Source organism: Manacus candei, unplaced genomic scaffold (genome assembly GCF_025592945.1).
Source record: "Manacus candei isolate 608988 ecotype Guabito, Panama unplaced genomic scaffold, ASM2559294v1 h1tg000027l, whole genome shotgun sequence".
NCBI lineage: Eukaryota > Metazoa > Chordata > Aves > Passeriformes > Pipridae > Manacus > Manacus candei.
In genome coordinates this window covers 2,169,571-2,191,873 of record NW_026138075.1, presented here as the reverse complement: position 1 = coordinate 2,191,873, position 22,303 = coordinate 2,169,571, and the positions used below count along the sequence as shown (strand labels likewise).

Here is a 22,303-nt window from a genome sequence, read left to right as displayed (position 1 = left end):
ACAGCAAACAGCCAGCAAGCACCTACAGCTTTACTACCAAGAAATTCAGAACTGATGACTTCTTTCTACCTCTGTGACTTTTTCCGCGGCAGACCCAGTAATTTCACAGTATTTACATTGAATAAGGTATTAAAGGCATATGGGAAACAAAACATATATGTCTTCTATTTTAAGTTGTAAGACGGTCACCCTTCATTATCAAAGAGACATTTCAGCACAGTCTGGAGCTTTGCAGGCAGCTCTAACAGCTGAGACTGTGTCTGTAGCACTGTCAGCTTGGCTGCATGTAATTTCAAATGTAAGTCACAAAAATGCTTTTCTAAAGAGGTGTCAACATTCAGCCCATAAAAATGTTGCAAAACTAAAGTCCCAATACAGTTATAGTCTTAGCAATTGCAAATTTATTGGCAAGTATTTTCAGATTAATTTTAAAGTGTACTCCCATTAAGAACAGGACAGAACAATTTGCTTCTTTGCATTTAGGTCCTGGTGTCTGAAGGAAAACTTCATCTATATTTATGTTGTCTTCTCTGATTGTAATTAATGGGATATCTACACACTTTTTGTGAGGAAGTAAAATTTCCTAAGAGAAAAGTGTCATGCCATATCAGGAAAGAAATTACCATAACTATATACATTTGCATTTGCAAATATCTTTCATTTCAAGTGGCTTTACAAATCCTAACTTTTGCTCAGGCTTAGACTTTGCATGGGTATGTCTAAAGCTCATGCACACACTTCCAGTAAGGTCCCATGAATTTATTTGCACAGAAGGTGCAAAATCACAGGTGCCTTTAGCAAGCACTGAAAGCAAAACGGCATAAAGGAAAGCCTGCTATGAAAAGGAAGGGATTATATTATTATTGTTATTTGTCAAAGTAATGTTTTTCAAACACTTTCCAGCTCTTATTTGTATCCAAGGCCCAGTTGGAGTAAAGCCATAAAAGGACCATCACTAAGTCCAGAGGTGCTGGATCAGGCCTTCCTCTCCCACACCACAACATTTGAGGCACCACTTGAATATCCCTGGCTCTTTTTTTTTTTTTTTTGTCTCACTGGCATGACATCTGCCTATATTATCACCAGCTCTCTTCGTGGTGGCAGTCTATTCATTCCCCAGCTAACATTAAACTAGCTCTAACTAACCAGAAAGAAATTAATTACTTTAACACCTCAGGCTGCAGCACCTGGGTCTTTAAATAGGATTCCTGGCAGATTTGTGCTTGTCTGAAACATATTCTACTGCAAATGCCCCTGCTGTAGGTAGTAGGTCCCTCAACAGCAGGGAGGGACCCGTAGCTGGGTCTACCAGATCAACTGTGTAGAAGTCAACAAGAGAACACCAGCCAAAAAAGGTGCTGATTAAAACAGAATTAGCTTACTACATGCAGAAAATTCTGGGACACAAGAGAAGTTAAATAGATACCCAAAAGTTAAAACTCTAATATTAGTTAGTCAAGCTGTAGGAGCACACTTGCAGCTTCCTAAGCCAGCAGAAAGGCTGAGCTGAAGGAAATAATTTTATGTCTGCTATGAACTGCACTCAATCAAAGGAAATAAAAATAATCCCTATTAATCTAATGACCTCTTTATTTGCCAAAAGTAATTTATTTTACTTAGGAAAGTCAGGTTTGGCCTCTAATATCTAACATGTTTGGCCTCTGCTGGCAAAGGTAAAATAAAAAAAAACCCAGGTAAGATAAAAGGTAAATCCTCTCCTGTTAAAAAGATCAATAAGCTAAATTTAAAGTATGCAATTCATAGCGGGAGTTATATGATGCAGAGAACAACAATGGAGTCCTTTTCTGCAAATATCTGTCAGATGCCAGTAAAGAGGTACCTGACAAGCACATGTACTTAGCATGTCTGCAGTCCATTTGTCAGCTTTAGAAGCTATTTTGGGACAGCCATGTGTCTCCAGGTGGTCACCATCCCACGAGCAGGTTCTCACCACAATCCCAAAACAGCAGCCCTTCAGCAGCCTCTGGGGACAACTTCTGCCTTTGTCCCAACTGGAGCTTCCAGGTCATGGTGGGCGCTCTGCTGCAGGGTGGTTATTCCCCTGTGAGCTTTGGCTGTGGTTTTCCAGCAGCCTTTCCCTGTCTTATTTCCCCCTCAGGCAGCCCCTCAGAAGCTCAGTCATTGCCTTAAAGGGATTTGCCACATGCAAGAGCAGAGGACAAGTCTTGTCTTCCCCTATGAACTGCCTTGCATGCCTCTCATGTCATTCTTCTGACGGGACACTGACTTCTGTGGTTGACTCATTTAATGCTTTTAACATTTTAATTGATATTTAAACATACTTTCAAACTGCAGCAGTAAAAACAAATAAAAACTAGAGAGCAGAGGTCCATGTATTTATTTAGATAATTTGAGCTGCTGCTCAGGCATTGTGATATTTGATGCATTTTAGAGCAGACATTATAGCATGGTATTGATTTTTTTCTAGATACTGTGGAAGTGTGTTAATATTCTTCCTTAAGGTAAGTTTCTGGAAGACATTTAATATATTGACAAAAGGCAAGGAAAACTAAAATGTCCTTAAGACTAATGAAAGAGACGTCTTGAACAGCAGAATTAATGTTTCTCTTCCTGATTTACATTGGAATAGTCCAGGTGTTACATTCTTACTTTTCTACAGACAGAACTTTAAACTGTACTTAGAAATCAAACTTTTGCCAATATTATCAAGAGTGAGAGGCCTACACATTTCTGGATTGTGCATAAAACTTCCAAAATGTGAACAGGCATTCTGTAGGACCAGTTCAATATTAGATTATTTGATTGATTTCTCTATCAATATTACTTATTTTTATTTTCCAGAAGACATTTAAGACTTTTTTCAGCTTAAATATTTATGTTAATCTTTATATTGGATTGTATTTTATTCAAAACATAAACACAATTATGCTCTGGTCTGCTAACCATTTAGGCAGTTCTGAAGATAACAGTAGTTAAGCCCCCTAATTTCACATGCATCAAAAGTGTTTACGATCCGGTTTCTGGCTACGTCATTAATATTTTCAGAGTGTGCAGTTTTCTGGAACAGTTCTGCAAGCAATGCATAAAATTTGTAATACTGATCCACCTCTGGCTTTTAGACAATGGGCTTTTGCTCAGCCAGTTCAAATGAAAATGCAACAGTAACTGCTTTAAACCAGCTTTTCAATTATATCCACTGAGAGTACTAATGCAAATGCAGGTAAATTTATCAATATTGCTAATTACTAGCCTTTATAATAAGGGCAACACCTGCTTTAGTTCAGATGGGGAGCATTTGGCTTTGGAACAAAAGAGCCCAAGGTGGGCCTACCCTCCATGGTGCAGGGAAACTGCATAGGCAGTGTCCCTGCCTCCCAGTCAGCACCCAGCAGATGGCATACACGTGTGCAGTCAGTGCGAAAATGTCCTCAGGACTGGTTGTAGCATGAGAGAAAATGGCATTTACTGAGAGAAAACAGATAGGCTTGATGATGTTTCATGAGCTCTGACAGCTCCTGCCATCTCAGGTGCTTCCCACAGAAGGTTTACCACACATCGGGAGGAATGCTTAGACATCTCAGACACCGGTCTGGGGTTTGGTCAATCAGTATGATTTTGTATCACATTTATTTGTGGATGCTGTGTTTAATGCAACATTGTTTTGGTCAGATGGAGCCTAACTCAGAAGAAGTGCATATTGAGAGCCATGGCCTGACTCACTAATTAGCACACTGAACCACACCATGATTGAAATGTTCTAAGCTTTGCTATTATAGATAAAAACCAACTGGAAGAATTTGATGTTTATGTTTTGGATTAACATTAGTTCCTGTGCCTTAAGTCTCAGGAGTTGCACTGGGGTTGCACATGCATCTGTAAATTCCCTTTCCTCTAACTGCTGATTGTGACCCAAGCAGTTATCTTTCTTTAAATTTCCTTGCTCCTCTGCAACCTTTATAAACAGGGTTTTAACCTTTCTGGCACACCAGACATAGCAATATAAGGAAAGCATTCTGATAATGTACAATAAAGAGAGATAAGATAGAACTGTCAGATAAGAAATGATAGTTAAGCTTATTTTTAGAAGTGTTTAAAACCAGAACATATATATGTATCAGTAGGTTCCCACAAGAATGTGTCCTGAGGCTACCAATGAAGTACTGGGATGGGGATTGTGTAACATATTCCTCAGTACCTTGGAGTCTTGGACCACAAGTATTTGTTTTATGGGGGACCTACTCAGCCATGTCAAGTTACCTGTGCATGTACCTGGTTATGGGATTTGACACTTGGACTAGGATTTAATACTAACATACACTATAAGTGACATGACACAGCAGACAGGCACAGGCTCAGTCTGAACTAGTGTCCCCATGGCCAAAAAACAGCTCTTATTTCCTGCAGATGGTCCAGTACCAGTGGTAGGAAGGGCAATGTCAGCACCTGCTTCTTCATCCACCCAAGTACAATCTCACCTGATAAAAGCAAAGCCATGTAAGAGCTTTAAATATGTTTTGGTCACTTCCATTTGCGTATTTCTGAGAGTAAGCTGTGACAGGACACTTAAGAGTCAGATTTGAAAGGCTCAGCATTTCCTTTTGACTTCATGGCTAAGGACACATCATTGTGCCTTTCCCCTTACCCTTGCAGGAGCCTTTATTAGTGCAAACACAATAGAAGCAACTGTGATGTGAAAAATAACCTGGCAGACACTCAGACCATATTGATTGCACCCATAAAGAGACTGAAGGCAGAATGGAAAGGAGAACCACAGCTTTTGGTCTGTAGGTAAACTGTGTTTCGCATGGTGGAACTCACCATGCCAGATCCCCAACAAACACAGCAGTTTCCAGATATATAGCTTCTTACATTTCCAAATATTCTGTCCCCCAGCTGTGGGCAATGAGCAGATGGGGAATGAAAGAGACAAAATGTCAGCTCTTTGCTACCTGAGAGATGGGTACATGGGGAAAATCCTTCTGGGTCATTTTAGCTGACTTTGGGAGAAGACAAAGTGACCTCTAATGCATGGCAGGATCTAGAACACACAGGCAGGTTGTTAGAAGGATTGCTTCTGTTTTGAAGAGGTACTGAAATTCTAGTGTGGATGTGCTGCTGAGTTAATAGAGGCCTCCAACACAAAGATGCAAAGATGCTAAAGCCATGCATCTCACTGCATTGTAGTTCTCCAAGCAGGGAAACTTTTCAAATCACATTAAATCATCAGTGTCAGAGCATCAGTGTGACTCACTGCACGTTCATTTGCCACAGGGGTATTCCCACATCCCAGCAAATGGTACTCATTTGAGTGCTCATTGTGTTGCTGTGACAGAAAAACACCAGTTTAGAAACAAAACCTGAGAAGGTCAACAGAGGTACAGTCGAAAAAAAAGGACAATTCGTCTCATGCACAGCAGGGGTCAGACAATTCATAGTGCCCTGTCATAAACTGTAGTTATCCTCAGCATTGTAACTGGGATACTAAAGGTTCTCAATAGAGTGGCATGCTCTGATAGTGTAATCTGACTTGCAGGAATGGTCAGGATCCACACTTGGTCTCCTTAAAAGAAAACATAATGGAAATAGCTCTTGACAAGAAGTCAGAAGGAGAGACAGTGTTTTCAATCCTACTGGAATTCTCCAATGAATAAAATGACACTATGGGGGGAAAAAAGAGAAATATGAACTTTGCTTGGAAATGGAGAAAATCCCCTGAGAAGTTCTGTCAGAGCACATAACAGTTTGCTTAATGGTGTAATTGTGCAGTGAAATAGTTTCCAAGGGAATGTTGAACTTTAGGGATGTTTTCCAGCCTTCATCATGTACCAATTGATAATATGCTTCTAAATGGACTATTGTATACTCAGGGGTTTAATATCTCTCTCAACATAGCTTCGGCTAAATATCTGCGAAAGGTGCCCATCTATATTTTGTTTGGCTTGTGTAGTAACTGCCATTTGTTTATTAATATAGCACTCCCAAGTATGTATTCATCACTTTACAAACATGTGCCTTTTGACAAGAGAAAAGCCCTGGCATCCTACAGCTCATTTTTGGTTCCTTCTCCTGTGGGTACTGAAGTACCACCGAGCCAGAAGGCAAGGAGGAAAGCAGGAGGGGCAAAAGTGGCTTTAAGTAATCTTTAGTGCTGCCTTAGTTCTAGATACAACCCACCTGAGTGGAGTTTGGAAGTGTCCTGTGAAGATTTATGTTGGAAGTAGATGGTGCCTGTGATTACTATCCATGGGAAACACAGAAAAAAGTGGAAACCTGTGGCTGCTATTTTCAGCAGTGTTGCAGAACAGCCTACACCAGGACACCCATTTGGCTTTGTGAGCACACTACTCTCACCAGCATTAAAACCACTTGTAATCTCAGCTTGACCTTTAGATTTTGGGTTTTGCTCATACACAGATAAAACCGTCTAATTATCCTGGCCTGTCTGCTGATGAATTATTCTTGCTGCTAACAGTCCCATCTGTTTGTATTATTCTATAAATATGATATCTACTGTACTACGTATTCTTTCCCCAATCTGACAGAAAGTTCTGTAACATATAGTTAGGCCTCTCGCATTTCTCACGCCTCTTATCTTCCAAAAGTATATATGGCAGGCTGCTTCCTCTCAGAGGTGTAATCAGCAGCATTACCCCTTCTTACAGACTTCATCAAAGGAAAAGATCTCATTGTATGACTTCCTGCATTTCCTTATCAGTGCCTGAAGCATGGCTCAGCCTGATATAAGAGCTTGTTTGTGAGGAGAAATTAAGCATGCATCCCTCACTTTCTCTGTTGTGCCCCACAATGCTGTTTTTTTTTCCAAGCAAACACATTTCTGTGGATTATCTAACAGAAGACTAGTGCGACCTCCAGGTTTGTGGTCCATGTTAACAGGGTTAAGATACTATACGCACACTCCATGTGTTTGCATATGTTTGCACGTTTTTTTTCCTAAATCATGTGTTTTACAGTTGTGTCTAACAGCAGGCCCAGCACAAATGCAGATTTGATTATTTATTTGATCTTGTGTGCTCCAAAGTAGTGGTTGAACAAATGCTGACATGCAATTCTCAACACAGTTGTTCCTAAGATGTGTGGCAATGCCCCAGCACTATCCACACAAGCTCCCCAAGCTCTACACACTGGATGCATGTTCCGTGTAGGGGCCAGTGGTGTCTACGTGACCTGCCTCAAGCCCCCTGAGCAGCTGTGCTGGAGGCAGGAGTGACATCCTCTGTCACTGCACCTCCACCGTGAGCTATTTCACTCCAGCTGTTTCCAGCACCTTACACATTTGATATCACATTACACATGTAAAAATTATCTTCACCTACATTCAAGTGACTGTGTTTCGTACACCTTGATAGTCTGTTCATTTTCACTGAAAACAACAGCTTGATATTTGGCAAGAACAGGCAGGAATTAATCAAAAGTGCTTTGCTGTCATTTTCTACTTTAAAAGGCACAAAAATCTGATACCCCAAGAAAAGCAAAAAGCACAAATAGGAAAGAATAAAAAATACAAGAACACAATGTAATTGCTAATCTCAGTTTGACCCTGGGTCACTTACTGTTATACCATTTTCAACCCCTGTTAGCACAACACTTGCCTGACATTAGAGGTTTCCAAAAGAAGAGTAAAAGGTTCATTGGAGTAAAAATGCTCATGGGATTAATTTTCCCTTTTGGCTCATTTCAAACCTTTTCTAATTTCAGGCTACTGCAGACAGGAATCAATAATGCCTATGCAGATTATTCTACAGTAGCTATGGAGTAGTAGCAATCCAAGAGAAAAAAAAATATTTATGTTACGTTGTGCTTCTTGTTGGACAAATATGAAAGAGGTCAATGTCTTCAAACACATCTGCAGATCATCTATGCAGAGTATTTTTGGGTTCTTCTCACAGTCTCAGCTTCCTGGAGCTATGCTGAGAACCGCAACACTGGTGTCAATGGTATCTAGGCTACCAGATCAGTTCCTGTGTATGTAACAGGTAGTCTCCCTGTTGCCTGCTTTCAAGTTTTTCCACTGGATGTCTTCTCACTCTAAGCACCGGTTTAAAATCAAGGAAAATTAAAAATTAAAAATTAAGGCAATATGAAAGACCTTAAAGCCTCCGGAGCTCTCTATTTCCTCTCTAATTGCTTGTCAATATTGCTTCTGTAGTGTTTGGGGGTGAAAAACCTGTCAAAAACCCTAGCAAAATGCATCAAGTTAGACATAAATGCTTTTTGTGTCAACTTGTTCATACAGCAACATTTCTACTGACTTCACTGGGGCATGAACAGGACAGAAACCAGGAGTATTTATGCCAGCATAACATGACTTTGAGACTGTACACTCCACATGAGAGATAGCAGGAAAGAGCATGGGAACAGGACAATGTGTTGAAGGTCCTCACCATATCCTTTCCTCTTAAATAGATCCTATCTTATGCCTACAAATTTTTACTTCATCTTTTGCCCAAACCTTTACTTGATGTAATATTGGCACGGACTGGTACTGTCACATTTTATAGTACACTGTTCTGAAGCCAGGTGTAAAAGTAGAGGCAATATTTAATATGGTCTGGAAGTTGCATCTCTTTGATAAATGGGTGTTGGTCAAAGAAAATCTGCTAGCAAACTGCTTGTTTTCATTGCAAGAGTCGATCTGTGAAACCCACAATGTTTAACTCTCTGGTACTGAAATCCAGGATAATTTGTGAAACTGGGATAGCCTTATGGTGGCCATAAAAATAGTAAATGTTGTCCCCATGTCAAGTTTATTTTTTAATCTGAATTTTGACAATATTTCTTTTTTTTATTTTCTGTAAATGGACTTCTTGTTTATCTGTTGCCTTTTTAAACCACAAAGACTTGTTTCCATGTCAACTAGCAGTGAGTGTGTCTTGTATCTTTCAGTCATATATCCAGAAAAACAAAGGCAAAAATTGTGACTGTGACTGACATATGTGTTGCTGTACTGGTTGTGCAATTAGAGTCCCAAGTCACACTAATGCTCATTCAGCTGCTTAAGCATAAGGACTTACAGTAACTACAAATAAAAAATGTAGAAGTACAACATTCTAAACTGTATCTTTTTAATTCTGATTAAAAATTTAACTCTGGTTACTAATTTAATCACTCAACTCTCATAGCTACCGCAGCAAGCTGTAGCAACCAGAACTGAGAGAAATAAAAATTAGGACTTTTAATGTGCTCATTATTAAATTAGTGCTGAAACTGTTAAACACTTCCAGTTGTAGCAATGCTAATCCATGCACTTGTGACAGACCAGGCGGTTCTCTTTATTTGTGTATGTCAGTTTTACTTTTGTGCACAAATATCCTTGCACTTGCTCCTATTATAGGTCAGCTTTGCCAGCTAGTCATTTTACTCATGCATCTAGGAATCCCTTTCTTTTTTGAAGGACATGCTTCCCTAGAGAACCTGACTGATAACACATTCTGATTTATCTGCCTCTGACATATTTGAGTTAGTAGACTCTTGGCCTTTAAGTGACAGGGAGAAGAAGAGCTCCTGACAGCCCAAAGTAGACTGCCAGTTTTTTGCAGAAGCCAAAGAAAAGCCAAAAGAAAGTCCTTCACACTTGATTGCATTAATAACATTACAGAAGAGCAGCATAGCTGCTGATAAACTAAAAACTCATGATGAAAAAGAAGTGGCAGAGACAGCTGCTGAGTAACGTCTTAAAGCCCCAGCATGACTGATGTAGTAGTGTGACCTATAGAGTTGTGCCAGTTTCAAACACAAGCAGCTGCTAAGGTTGTTGATTGAATCTACAAATGTGTACCAGGGACAGCATCCAACTTTTCTGCTGTGTTGAGGTTTGGCCAAGTCTAAAATTTTCTGTAATTTTGCCAGAGCACATTTCTGTCCTCTGCTTGCCAGATCTAAGGACAGTATTTTGGAACACTAGGACCTGAACTCAGAACTAGCACCTTCATCACATTCCAAATGATTTTCAAGAAAACCTTTGAGGCTTAAGCAACACATTAGGAATTGTTTGTTTGCTGGCATGCCTGCAATCTCTTCTTGTTTGTCTTGAGTACAGTTGTGGGAAACATTTTCCTTCTCCTTTTATAACAGAAAAGGGAGATGAATAAGGACGTAATTACAAAAGAGGCAAGAATGGGAGATAACATGAAAATACATTAAAAAGTTCTAGAGAATGGGGAGAAAAAAAGGAAATATAGAATTAGAGTAAAAAAGGAATGAATAAGATGAATAAATATCCAGTTTTCATTTACATAGCTATAAATCAGGAGAAAGTGAAGAAATTAAAATTTTGTGCTCCTGTTCATTTGGAACTCTTGGGTTTGTCCAGATTTTTGTTTCATTTCCTCTTTTGTCTTCCACTTCAATTTTAGTGTGAAATCTAGACTTCAACCAGGGGAAAGGAAGGAGGGGAGGGGAGGCGAGGTGAGGTGAGCCAAGGCGAGAGGAGGAGAGGAAACTTTTTAAAATTATTTTTCCTGCCACCTATATTCCTTGCCTTCGTGCCACCAAGCAGGGACCTAAAGCAACACAGCTCTATGAGAAAATGAGTTAGGGTGAGTGGAATAGGGACTCATCTGGGAAACAGAAAAGGAATCTATAATGCCACTGCCTAGTCTGGAGTTTCTCAATTTCTGGGGCAAGTTAGGCAGTGGCAGGAGAAGGTACTGGGGGGGCACTGACACTGGGCTACAGCTGCAGAGCAACAAACTTTTGTGTGTCCAGGTTGTCAGGTCTGCTAGCACCCTAGGCCAGGTCTCAAAGTGAGAAGCGACAAGACTCTGGCCTTATCAATTAAAGAGGAGCTAATGGTGTCAATATGTGGCCAGATCATCCCGTAAAGAGAGAGAGAGAGACAGCTTAAGGGCTGGATGCAGGCTCTGCCCTTAGTAGCTATCAGATGCTTCTCAGATGACACCTGGTGGACAAAAGCTAAAGAAATGAAAGCAGCCTGCCTTCGTAGTAAAGAACTGTACGATCCTTGCTCACATCTGCACTACTACACTCACTGCTGGTGTACCTATCAGGTGACCTCCCAACTCTGCTTATCCACCCCTCCTCCCAATCTATTATTACAGGTCCCCAGAATAAGCATATATCATCTATGTACCAGCAGTAGCTTTTGTTTAGCACTTGCTTCCATATTTTCTTTTTTATTATGAGAGATGTCTTGAGTTTGTTCAATTCTGATCTGCAAATGAAAGGCTAGGATAGAGTGGACATACCATTTTCAGAAACAAAAACACAAGTTAATCTCATGTTAGCAGCAACTAGGTGTTTCTACTAGGTGTGGGATAACTAGACAATGTTATGAACACCTTCACAAGTTGATAGTTGTACTCAGAGAGTTAAAGGTTTTGATTTTTTCTGATCATTAATTTACTTGTTCTCTTTAAAATCGATTTGATTTTGATTTTCTAACAGTGTCTGTCTTTTCTGCTTAATACAACTGTCCTAAGGCATTCCTGCCGAGGTCTCAGAGGCACCAATTAAAAAAAAAAACCACTCCAAAAAGTGGATACTTATTTCTCCCAGTAAGAAAGGTGGTTTCCTCAAGGATCTCACGGATGGGAATATGATGTTCTGGTGCAGTCCTTTTTATCTATTTGGCTTGAAGAATTTCAGAAAATATCAGATACTTCTGAACCAACACTACAACAGAAGGCCTCCTGCATAAATAAAGTGACTGTGATCAATTGTTTGACTGCTAGCACTGCATCTTCCAGGTTAATGGGGTTTTTTCCCTGTTATTTCGCCTTTTTTTTTCTGTTCTATGTATACCCTGTTACTTTAAATCTTAACAGCTTTATCTTTTATTTTGTGTATTTCCATGTTTCACATTTTCGCAAAATCCTGAAATATTTTATGAAGCAAAACACGCAGAAAAGTCAGGGATTCATGGCCTTCAAACACCAAACTAAGCTGAGAAAGAATGTGGGAGAGGTCAGGACATAATTATGTAATTATCTAGCTTGTTTCTTCTGGATTTAGATTACCTGTTTACAAAAAGGGCACAGAGGTCATCCAGGAGTTGTGGCATTGTATTTGGTCTGGCTAGGATGGAGTTAACATTCCCTGTTGCAGTTCACATAGAGCTGTGCTTTGTGTTTGTAGCCATGACAGTGTTGAGACCACTCCAGTGTTTGGCTATTGCTGAACAGTGCTCAGGAAGCATCAGGGCTCTCTCCCCAACATCTCCCCTAAAGGCCAGTAGGCTTGGAGTGGGCAAGAAGCTGGGGCACAGCTCAGATAGCTGACCCAAAAGGACCAAAGGGATATTCCATACCATATGATGTTGTAAAAACAAATGTTAAGGTGTGGTGTATTTTTTAATTAAGGTGTTTGCCTTCTAAAGCAACTGCAATATGTACTGGGGCCACACTCCTCCACAGGTGGTTGGACATCACCTACTAAGAGCAAGGAGGGAATAAATCTTTTTGCTTCTCTTTGCTTCTGAGAGTGGCATTTGCCTTTACCTCAACCAATGAGTTTTTCGTCTTATTTCTGCCCCTGTCCTGCTGAGCAGAGTGAGTGACAGAGCAGCTTTGTGGACATCTGGTGCCCAGTCAAGGTCAACCCACTGCAGGCATATTGGGGATGAGATGAGTCCTACTCCACCAAGGGAATGAAGTAATGTCCTGACACAGCTGGAAGCCAAGGTTCATCTTTATACCAGCATCACAACTTGATGTCTGACTCCCTGGTGCTCAAAGCCAGAAGTAACCAAGTCTAACTCTGCTCTGATACCCGAAATATCCCTGCAAATGGTTTCCAGCACAACTGCGTAAAGTTCTCGGGATTCTGAGTAACTCACAAGTAAAGCGTGTGGCAAATAATAATAGGGATTGTCTATCTGGAAACTGGTGAACAACTGAGCAGTATCTGAATTACACTATGAGTGGAGACACCTTACTTAAATACTTGCTTGAAAACAGGTGCTTCCAGTGGGGCAGTCCCTGGCCAGTGGCCAATTTGTTGATCACAGCAACAAAACCTGGAAGGGCTGACAATCACCAAAAGAAAGCAAATACTAACACTACCAACTTTTTCCTCTTACATCCAATAGTGAAGGTCAAGGTAAAGAAGACTTTGAAGCATTGCCATGGAGAGAATACTTTTACAAGCCATTCCAGGTAACAATCTGTGAGAACAATCCTCTTTAATTTATGCTGACAACTATTTTCAGGTTTTGAACTGTTCTCCTTTACTTTTTAATTCCCGTTCACCAAATACAAAGAGAACAAATATTAGTACAGTCAAAAAATATGAAGAGGAAAATGCATCAGGAAAGTGCTGTTAAAAACATAAATTAGGCAAAAAAGTGTCTTCAGCTTAGGCAGCCCGGCCAGCATCTATGAGTGCTGTTGTGCTCTGCAGCTGGGAAAACACCAGTTCCTAAAATCTCTTTAGCTAGGAGAGCCACTGCATGATTAATTATTTCCACTCCACATAAATGCTAAATGGCAACTCATTTTAAACTTTCATTCGTAAAAACATGAGTGAAAAACGTGATCTTGAGAGTCCCAAAAAAATTTACTGGATAACGTGGAACTCTTTACATTCTGACAGGACAATGAGGGCACATTCCAGTCTTCCTGAAGAGAGCAATCAATACAAAGCCTTACATCTCGACACAGACGAAACCAGGGCCAGCAACACCAGCCCTACGGCAGCTGAGAAAGGGAAAAAAAAGAGTTAAATCGTGTGAGGAACAGGCGCGGCCGCCCCTCCCCTCAGCGCAGCCGGCGGCAACATGGCCGCGCTGGCCACGGCCCTGGCGGCGGCTGCCGGGCAGCAACAGGTAAAGGCCTCCCGGTGTCCCGGCGGGGCGGAGGGATGAGCCTCCAACGGGAACACGTAGGAAGCAGCGCGGGTTTGTGGGGCTGGCCGCGGAATGGCAGCCTCTGCTAAAGCAAGCCGGTGATGTTTCATTTCTCTGTTGAAGGAGTGCTTTTTTGTGTGCGGTCACCAGCCCGCCGTCACTCGTCACTCCAGTTTCGTACCTGTGCGGCTGGAAATTAGTTGACTGGCGCCAGCAGAAAACAGAAGTGGTGCTGTCACTCTGCACTGTGGTGTTGTCTGCTTAAAACTAACGAACGAGCATTTAAAAAAATACTGGTTGTGAATAATACTTTATTTTGTTATCTACAGAATGAGGGCTGTTCCAGCGCTGCAGGTGCTGGTCTGCAATTTCAGAACTGGAAGATGAAAGCTGAGCCAGCTAAGAAAGTTGAATTCATAAGAAGTGCAGAAAAGCTAAAAGCTCAGTAAGTTAAACACTTCATAAGTATGTTTTCATTCTGTTCTGGAGGTAGCATTAACTTGATGTTTAAATAAGAACATATAGTAATGAAATCTTCAGGCTAAGGTTTCCTTTTCAGGAGCTCAGAAAAATTACTGTGGTTGTTACAGGAGTTCAGGATAGGCTTACAAGCTCCAAAATGCCCTGTTGTTCTTACTGCTATTTGGACTTCGGCCAGTCATCTTGTTTAGTAAGAACTGCTTTAGGTGCACAAAAAAGGAAGTGTGTGTGTGGCACAATTGAGTTCTCAGTTTTCCTACTCAGCTGTGCTTACACTTCTAAGGAACTAAAGCCCTTAAGACATACTAACAAAAGGGGAATTGCAGCAGCATTACAACAGCTCCTTCAGAGAAAACTGAAAGACTTCATCTAAAATATTTAGGCCACTGCTTTGGAAAATGAGGGTTCAAGACAGCTCAGGCACAGAAGTGATATAAATCTGTTTCCCTACATCTTGACTAAGTGCTGGTAACAACTACACTGGTGGCTGAAAGAAAAGGGAATTTTCTTCTTGAATGGATGAGCTTTATGAGGAATAGTGATGGCAGAATAGTGGTGTAGCCACTTGGCTGAAGGAGACCTTTGTAGTTGTGAATCCAGAATGAACAGTGGCACTTAAGTCTCACAGCAGTGCTTTACACTGTCTGACTGAATTGACTTCACCCTGGATGCTGGGATATGGCTCCAAATTTGACTGCTAGGTAATGTAGATGTTCCTAAGCAGCTTGAAATGAGTCATGCCATCCAACTGTGCCTCATTGTCCCTCTGTAGTGTTGTTTGTGCTGGGGCTCCATCTAGGTGTGCCACTGTATTAATACAGCCTGTCTGCCTGCACTTTTCCGGGAAAATTCTCATAAGGCTTTCAGATCGTGAGGACACACATAGAATTTCAGGCTATTTCAGTGTGTGAACCGCTGCCTATCAGCGAGGTGATTTCCTTGTTAATTTCTTTCTCTCGTCCAAGTTCTTGAGTTACTTTGGTGTGTAGTCTTGTAACTGCAGAAAGATTTTCCTTGAAAACAGTTGTAGGAACAAACCAGGGATTTGTAAAAAATCTCAGACAGTCCTGTTGACATAGCCTCAGCTGCATGCTAACCTTAGAAAATTTCGGGGCTTTGCTGAGTGTTCGTGCCCTCTCACTGCGGCACCCTTTTTTTCTAGGCTTGCAAATATAGAAAAAGACAAAAGTGGACTTCTTTATAATAAGAAGAGTGATTTCAGGGTAGAATACAGAATACTAGAGGATCTGGAACACAGCATGACTGTCAGCAGAAAAACGGAAAGTAAGTGGGGTTTTATTTCGGTTTATTGTTTGCCTTTTTTTTTTCTTTAATCTGCTGTTGTTTGTGTAAGTGGTTTAATAATCAGCAGTGCAGAGAGATTAGTTTAGGTGGAAGCTACGTACTGATAAGTGTGATAATTTCACCATGTGTACTGCTTATAAACACTTCCACAACTCACTTGCAAAATTCAGAAGTATAAACATTTTGGGCCTTCTATATTTTCTTTTAATCTTGAATGTAAGAGATACCACTCCCAAAACTTTGGTGGAAAGGTACTGTTCCAGAAACTTGGAGTCAATTTTATGCGTGTATTGCAAACTCTAATGTAGTCTAGCCAACAAACAATAAATACATTCTTACCGTAACATTCACACACTGATTGCTGTCTTTAAATATAAACAGTTCTGTGTTTGCATTTTTTTGAATTTTTGGGTCATGACTATTCCTAGTTTAAATAGTACTGTGAGATGGTACACAGTCTGTCCTATAGTATCTGTTCCACTTACAGACTAATAATATAATTCTAGAAAAAAAGTTACTCCCTGATCACAGTTCCTGGATTCTTTAAAAAGTAATCAGATAAATCATGCTATGTCATCTGATATAGATCAAAATAAGTGAAGAAAGGAAAGGAATGTAGAGACAACTAAAAGTACACTTACCTTATGAATTTGCATATGTTTTAATATGCATCTTTAAGGAATCTTACAACATCCTTTACATCTTGCAGTCCTTAAGAAATGTAAGTATTTTTAAAAAATGACTAAGCTAATAAATTCAGAAAATTTTACAGGAGTAAGAAGGGAGCATGGAAGTATGAATGGAGATAATGTTATGAGATAACAAAGTGGACAGCGATGAGAGGTGTAAGACACTTCATGTGAGATGTGAAGGAATGTTGGAGTATGATCTTGTAGAGTATGTACAAGAATACTCAAAATTTCCATTTACTTCGGCATGATCTGTGTGCTTTTGCACTTTCTGTAGTCTCAGCAGGAACCAGTAGGGTCATGTCTTAGCTACTTTTTGTTACATTTAGGTCTTGGAATCTCTTATCCCTTTCTTAAACCAAATCTTTTAGGATGGAAGATACAGCTCCTTAGTACCTAAGATGTATCCAGAACTTCGTCCTTCTCAGTATCTGATTTATGGACTGAGGAGGAACCAAGTGGTAAAAAAGCAAATAAATGCACGCATGCTTGGAGTACACAAAAACATTGATTCTACCTCATTTAACACAGCAAACAAATAAATCTCATTGAAGCAGTTCATTCACATATACCTTCCAAGTTTGCTTTCTCTTCATAGGCGAGTGTTTTGAGGCCTAGGTCAAAGTTGCCCTCAAAACTCTAGAGAAGTTATCATCTACATAGGCAGTATTCTCCAGACTCCCCCTTGGAAATGGGAGCTACTAATTTTAAAATCTGTTGATGCTGTGTGGGGAGGTGCAAGGACCATGTGGTCAGCTACATGCAGTTACAGATATTACAGCAGTTTCTTATGATCAAACACAATTGGTGTCCCTGCTTAGATTAAATCCCCAGTATATTTTGGATACTTCATTGGTCTTGTTCTTGTGTGGAATTTAATGCACAGAGAAACTTAGAACTATCAGCACTTTATTTTGTTTAACAGAAGCTAAAATCCTGCAGCAGCTATCAAAAATACAAAACAATGTGAAGAGACTTCAGCAACAATTAAAGGATGTGAAGCCTACACCAGAATGTAAGTCATGGTGACAGATTTAAAAACATTTTTGTCTACATACAGGTTTCTTGCATAGTTGGACTTGTCGTTGTCCTTCTATAGCAAATGCTGCAACTTATTCAGGTAAGATGGTTTGAAACTTTTGGGAAATAGGCACTAAAAGAACCATTTGCTTGTGATACTCTACTACCTTGTGTGGAGCTTAAGTTGAGGCCCTCCTACTAGCTGAGGGCTTTGTGATGCTAGATAAAATGCATCTCATTTCATTTATTCAGTGTTTATCTACAAAAAAAAAATTATTATCTTCTTAAGATGTCAGTGAAGATACCAAGAACTAGCAAGGCATGAAAGCTGAAATAAGAGTTTTAGATTATGTAAGTTTACCAAAACCCAGGTTAGTTAAACTATGTGTTCAGTATGTATCCACAGAGATTTATGCTGGTTTAAAACAGATTCTAAAACTTTTTTCTACCATTACAAAAGCAATCTTCTCTGGAAAACTGTCTTACCTTCTTTCTCAAAGTCAGGACTACAGCATGCTGAGAGCACAGGACAGTCTTACTTTGATGGTTTTTTGTCAGCTTTGTAAAAGTAGTGGCCTGCAGGCTAAATAGGATTGCTACAGCCTGGTATAAACCAAAGATTTGAGTGTGTTTAAGTCAGTAACTGCATAAACTGTTTATGAACTTATAAAAAACCAAAAGCATAACTCTTTAGGGATAAGGCTGTCTTATTCAGACAATCAGTTGAGGGTTAGTCAAAATGAGACTTCTTTAATGGAAATAAACATTTATACTGGGATTTGCATCTAGTTAGCTAAGTCACTGCATAAACACACTTTTTGAATAAATAAGAGTCTGTCTTTTAAGGCTCTTTGAGATGGAAATGCATGCTTTTTTGTGCACTGAAATACGTGTCCTGAAAGTCTCTGCATTTCTGGAAAGTGCTGGTAAATACTGTAGACTTCTTAAGTTATATGCTTTTTTTCTTTTCCTCTTTTAGTTGTTGACAAGCTCAAGGAAATGATGGAAGAAACTGAAAACGCAATCAATGCTTTTAAAGAGGAACAGAGGCAAATGTATGTTTATACATGCTTCAACTACAAGAAAAAGTGCTTTCATAATACGCAGTGAAAACTTTGCATTAGTCCAGCAAACTGCTCTTTAGATTTACTCTTTTACTAGTGATTCCTGTGGTACGTAAATCAAAGCACGAGCTATAACGTTAGAATCCTGATAAACTCTGTTTCAGACGGACTATTCCAGCATTCCAATGTAACAACCATTTGCCTGAGAAAAGGGTTTTTAGAGAAAGGCTGCGGAAGACATTAGATTGTGGGGGTTTTGTTGATGACTGTTCTGTTTTCTGAGTGGGTTTGTGGGGATTTTCCTTCCTCTCTACTGGTGTCAGGAGGGGATTGAGTTAGTTGTATGAGTGCCATAAATGTCTGCTTTCAGTAAAAGGGTAACTTAATTCTTATTGTGTAGTGCTTTATTATCAGATCATTACAACTGTGCTGTTACCACTTCAGTTCTTAATCTTTGAAGAATAGCTTTTGTGTGGCATTGAACAATTCCAAAATTCATTTTTGGTGAATGGACAATGAATACTGGATTTTTTTTCTTACATTGCAGTGTTTGTCACTTTCAGATATGAACAGCTTTTGAAAGAGGAAAAAGCTACCATTAATGAGCTCAATCTCTTTGAGAGAAAAGTGGAACTGTGGGCATTAGGCAGCTTAACAACAGAAAAAGTTCTGACATTACCATCAGCCAGGGTTACAGTTGATAAAACACTGGAAAATCGTCTACCCAAAGAAGTAGTAGAGTTTGAAAGATTCCTTCAGCAAACAGGAGGGCGGCAAGGAGGCTGGGATGATTATGATCATCAAAATTTTCTGAAAGTACGGACTAAATACAGAGGAAGGCTGTCTTACATGGATAAAGCCCTTCAGTATCTCAGTGGAAGAACAAAAGAAGATATTGAACAGCATGACAAATGGTATCAAGAATTTCTAATTTTACATGAAAGAAAGAAAGAGGTAAAATAACCCCTTTAGGGCTTTTGGAGATTTAAGAAAAAGTACTTATTTTTAAAATACATTCATTTCTTATTTTTGTATCTGCCTCTCTGGTGGTAGTGCTAGATGGATTTCTGTTGGTATATAACTGAGGTCTTTGGCATCCTCAACTTGCCAAAAGTACTTGTCTTTAATTACCAATAAGCATAGACCTAATAACACACTGAAGTGAGCTGTGTATTTGCAAAGTATGTTATAAATGCTTCTGGTGGTAGTGGTCTGGCAAGTTAGATACCAATCCCGGTGCAGCAAGTGATCCTATCTGAAATTACAGTTCCTATTACATTTGTCCCTAGGAATGTTGGTCCCTCTCTATAGACAATCTACCTATGCCAGACCAGACTGACATACAGAATTATGATTCTCTAAAAAACTATCCCTCTGAGTAGTAAAGGATGCACTGACATAAAAACTATTATGAAATAATAGGTTGAATTGTTAATTTGAGAAAAATAGGAACTGAAATATGTTTGTATTGAAAAAGCATATTACACCAACATTCATAAGTACTCAAAGTTATTATAATTGCTGTAACTGAAACAGGTTTAGCAGACATCTATTAAACCTGCCCATGTGATCCATAAAATAGAAAAAAAAATGTGAGAAAACATATGTAGGTGCTTCTTTGCCTTAAGTTTTGCCTTAAATAAACTTCTAATTCCTATCTGCAGTATGTTTCCATCAGACTGAATCAATATGAATCTGTAAATTTTCATTAAAGCCTTGGATTTTTTTCCTGCCGGTCTCTTGCAGTCAATTAAGAAGTGGAAAGAAAAGCAGCAGGAAGAAAAAGAAAGAAACTTGAAGGAGAAAGAGAAATCAGAAGAAATGCTCAAGCAAAAATGGCGACAGCATGAAGAAGCTCAGAAGCAAAAAGCAGAAGAAGAAAGAAAAAGAAAACAAGCAGCAGTGGAAGCATGGAAGAAAGAGAAAGCAATAGCATTTGCAATGGAACAAGCGTCACAACTGAAACTAGAAGAGAGAGAGAAAAGGCAGGAAAAAGAGCGCCAATGCCACGTGAAGTTACTGTTGGAAAGGAATACCTTGCAGAAGAAAGTAAAGGAGGAACTTGAAAAGCTTGACATTGAGAAGAGAGAGGAAGCTGAAAAGGAGGAAGGGAAGAAAACTGCTGCAGAAAAAATTTCTAGGTTTCAAGAGCGTGTGCGTAATTACATCTTCATTTATGCATATGTTATATACATGTTAAACATTTTTAAAATCCAAGTTTCATACACATAATTGATTCACTATGAAAACAGCATCTATTGCAGACAAAAAATAGTATGAAACTTGATTTTAGACACAGGTGTTCCTTTTCCTCAATATCTAAATTCTACAAGATTACTCAAGCCCGTGTTTCTTTCTACATATAGAAGTGGTTTTATTTACTTCGGTGTAAAAATGAGAAAAAGTACTTGGGCTGTGTTGTCCTCTGTGCTGTAGAAAACGTCAGAGGACCTGAGTGTTGGATGCAGATGAGATAAAAAGAGATATTTTAATATCCTCACAGCTTTCAGTAGCTGTTAGGTAAAATTAGATCCCATATCAGCATAAGTGCCACTACTGGAGAACTGATATTACTGTCAGCATTCAAACTAGAGTTCTATAAAAAGAGTTTAAACTACTCCATTTTTTTTCAAAGTCACGTAACTATAATTTGTTTGTGCAGGACAAGCTATAGTAAGTAGCTACCTAGTGAAACTTCCTGTACTATGCCAATAATTTCAAAACAAAAAATAATTAACTGTGAAAAGGCTACATATATATCTTTATATCATTTGTTTTACTTCCAAAGAAAAGTTTACTTTTCCATTAATTATATTTCAGGATCTACATAAACTGGAGCTAAGGGTTTTACAGAAACAAGCTAAAGAAATAGAGGAAAAAGAAAAAGAAAAAAAGTTGGCAAAGTTGAGCGAGAAGGTAACTTTTTTTTTGTTGTAATCTGAGGTGCATGCAGCATGGTGGTTTAAACAATTTTTTTTTCATTGATCTAAAAAGCAATGGTTTTTAATTATCTAAATGGTTGATAAAGTAATTCTTGTTATCAGGAGACAAAAATGCAGCAGGCATAGTTGTTCTTGTGTTTAAAAACAAAACGAAAGATGAGCATTTATTTATCTCATGGCAGTATTTACCTGGGTAAAGCCTATAGGTCATAGAATGCTGCATTATGGGTGCTGGCTTTTATTTTTTGAAATGGTTTTCTATTATTGGTTAAATAAGTAGACTGGCTTCTGGAAAATTACTAAAATTTAGTGACAGCAAGCAGTTGTTGCCCCTCTTACTGATTTCATGTTTCACCCATTCCCTGTGATAGTATGGAGGGAAATGTCTTGTTCTGTCTAGCCAGCTCTGTTATGTTTACTCTGCACCTGTTTCTGTGATGAAGACCCGAGGAGTGTAATGTAACTCCTGTGATCAAGGAAAAAAATCAATTTTTGGGGGGGTTGTTTGTTTCATTCCGAGGTCGAGATTCAGGTAACCAGAGACCGATCCGAGTTGCACAAAGCTACCGAGGGCTGGGAAGAACGTAGGAAGGAGATGGCACCAGCAGCTTCAGAACCACTGTTACGTGTTACTCACAGGTGAGGAGGGAGCCCTGGACGTGTAGCCTGACAGAGGTGCAGTTAATGTACGAGCTCTTTATGCCTTTTTGCTTTGTTGTCAGGGCTGCCCCAGCCTGGAGAGGAGGGCTATAGCTGCGCCCCAGCCTGGAGAGGAGGGCTATAGCTGCGCCCCAGCCTGGAGAGGAGGGCTATAGCTGCGCCCCAGCCTGTCCCTGCCGCAAGAGGAAGCAGCAGCAGCACTTTTCGGGAGCCAGCACAGAGTTGGCTTGACACATGACGTGTATTCCCTTTGTATTTTGAGAGTGTCGGGTTGGGAATGCCGCCTGTGGGACCGGCCGGGCGTGATGTCCCTTGGCATTAAAAGCACGTTTCCCCACA

General features: G+C 39.7%; 1 protein-coding gene and 1 long non-coding RNA gene across 8 annotated transcripts in view; one reads left to right on the top strand and one right to left on the bottom strand.

Moving 5' to 3' along the window:
• Positions 1-13,732, bottom strand: part of LOC127471960 (uncharacterized) — a 22,283-nt gene extending 8,551 nt beyond the window's left edge. For all 4 annotated transcript variants that reach the window (XR_007904798.1, XR_007904797.1, XR_007904795.1 and 1 more), the window contains exon 1: positions 13,608-13,732. This is a non-coding gene — a long non-coding RNA (uncharacterized LOC127471960). The remainder of the gene's footprint in view (positions 1-13,607) is intronic.
• On the top strand, positions 13,615-22,303 carry CCDC112 (coiled-coil domain containing 112). Of its 4 annotated transcripts, none has more exons than XM_051789408.1 (10): positions 13,615-13,783; positions 14,134-14,249; positions 15,447-15,568; positions 17,204-17,293; positions 18,278-18,353; positions 18,926-19,316; positions 20,109-20,516; positions 21,183-21,278; positions 21,825-21,943; positions 22,089-22,303. In XM_051789408.1, the coding sequence occupies exons 1-10, from the start codon at positions 13,736-13,738 to the stop codon at positions 22,117-22,119; spliced, it is 1,497 nt and encodes a 498-aa protein (XP_051645368.1). In that variant the 5' UTR covers positions 13,615-13,735; the 3' UTR covers positions 22,120-22,303. The 4 variants fall into 4 exon arrangements, with proteins under 4 accessions (XP_051645368.1, XP_051645369.1, XP_051645370.1 ...); XM_051789409.1 differs by having other exon boundaries at positions 22,027-22,111; XM_051789410.1 differs by having other exon boundaries at positions 22,058-22,103.

Excerpts from the sequence above, each read along its gene's own strand:
- CCDC112 (XM_051789408.1), top strand. The coding sequence starts at position 13,736 with ATGGCCGCGCTGGCCACGGCCCTGGCGGCGGCTGCCGGGCAGCAACAG. Across the intron at positions 15,569-17,203 it reads TGTCAGCAGAAAAACGGAAA|AAGCTAAAATCCTGCAGCAG; the intron begins GTAAGTGGGGTT and ends TTTGTTTAACAG. Across the intron at positions 21,944-22,088 it reads CTGTTACGTGTTACTCACAG|CTGCGCCCCAGCCTGGAGAG; the intron begins GTGAGGAGGGAG and ends GGAGGGCTATAG.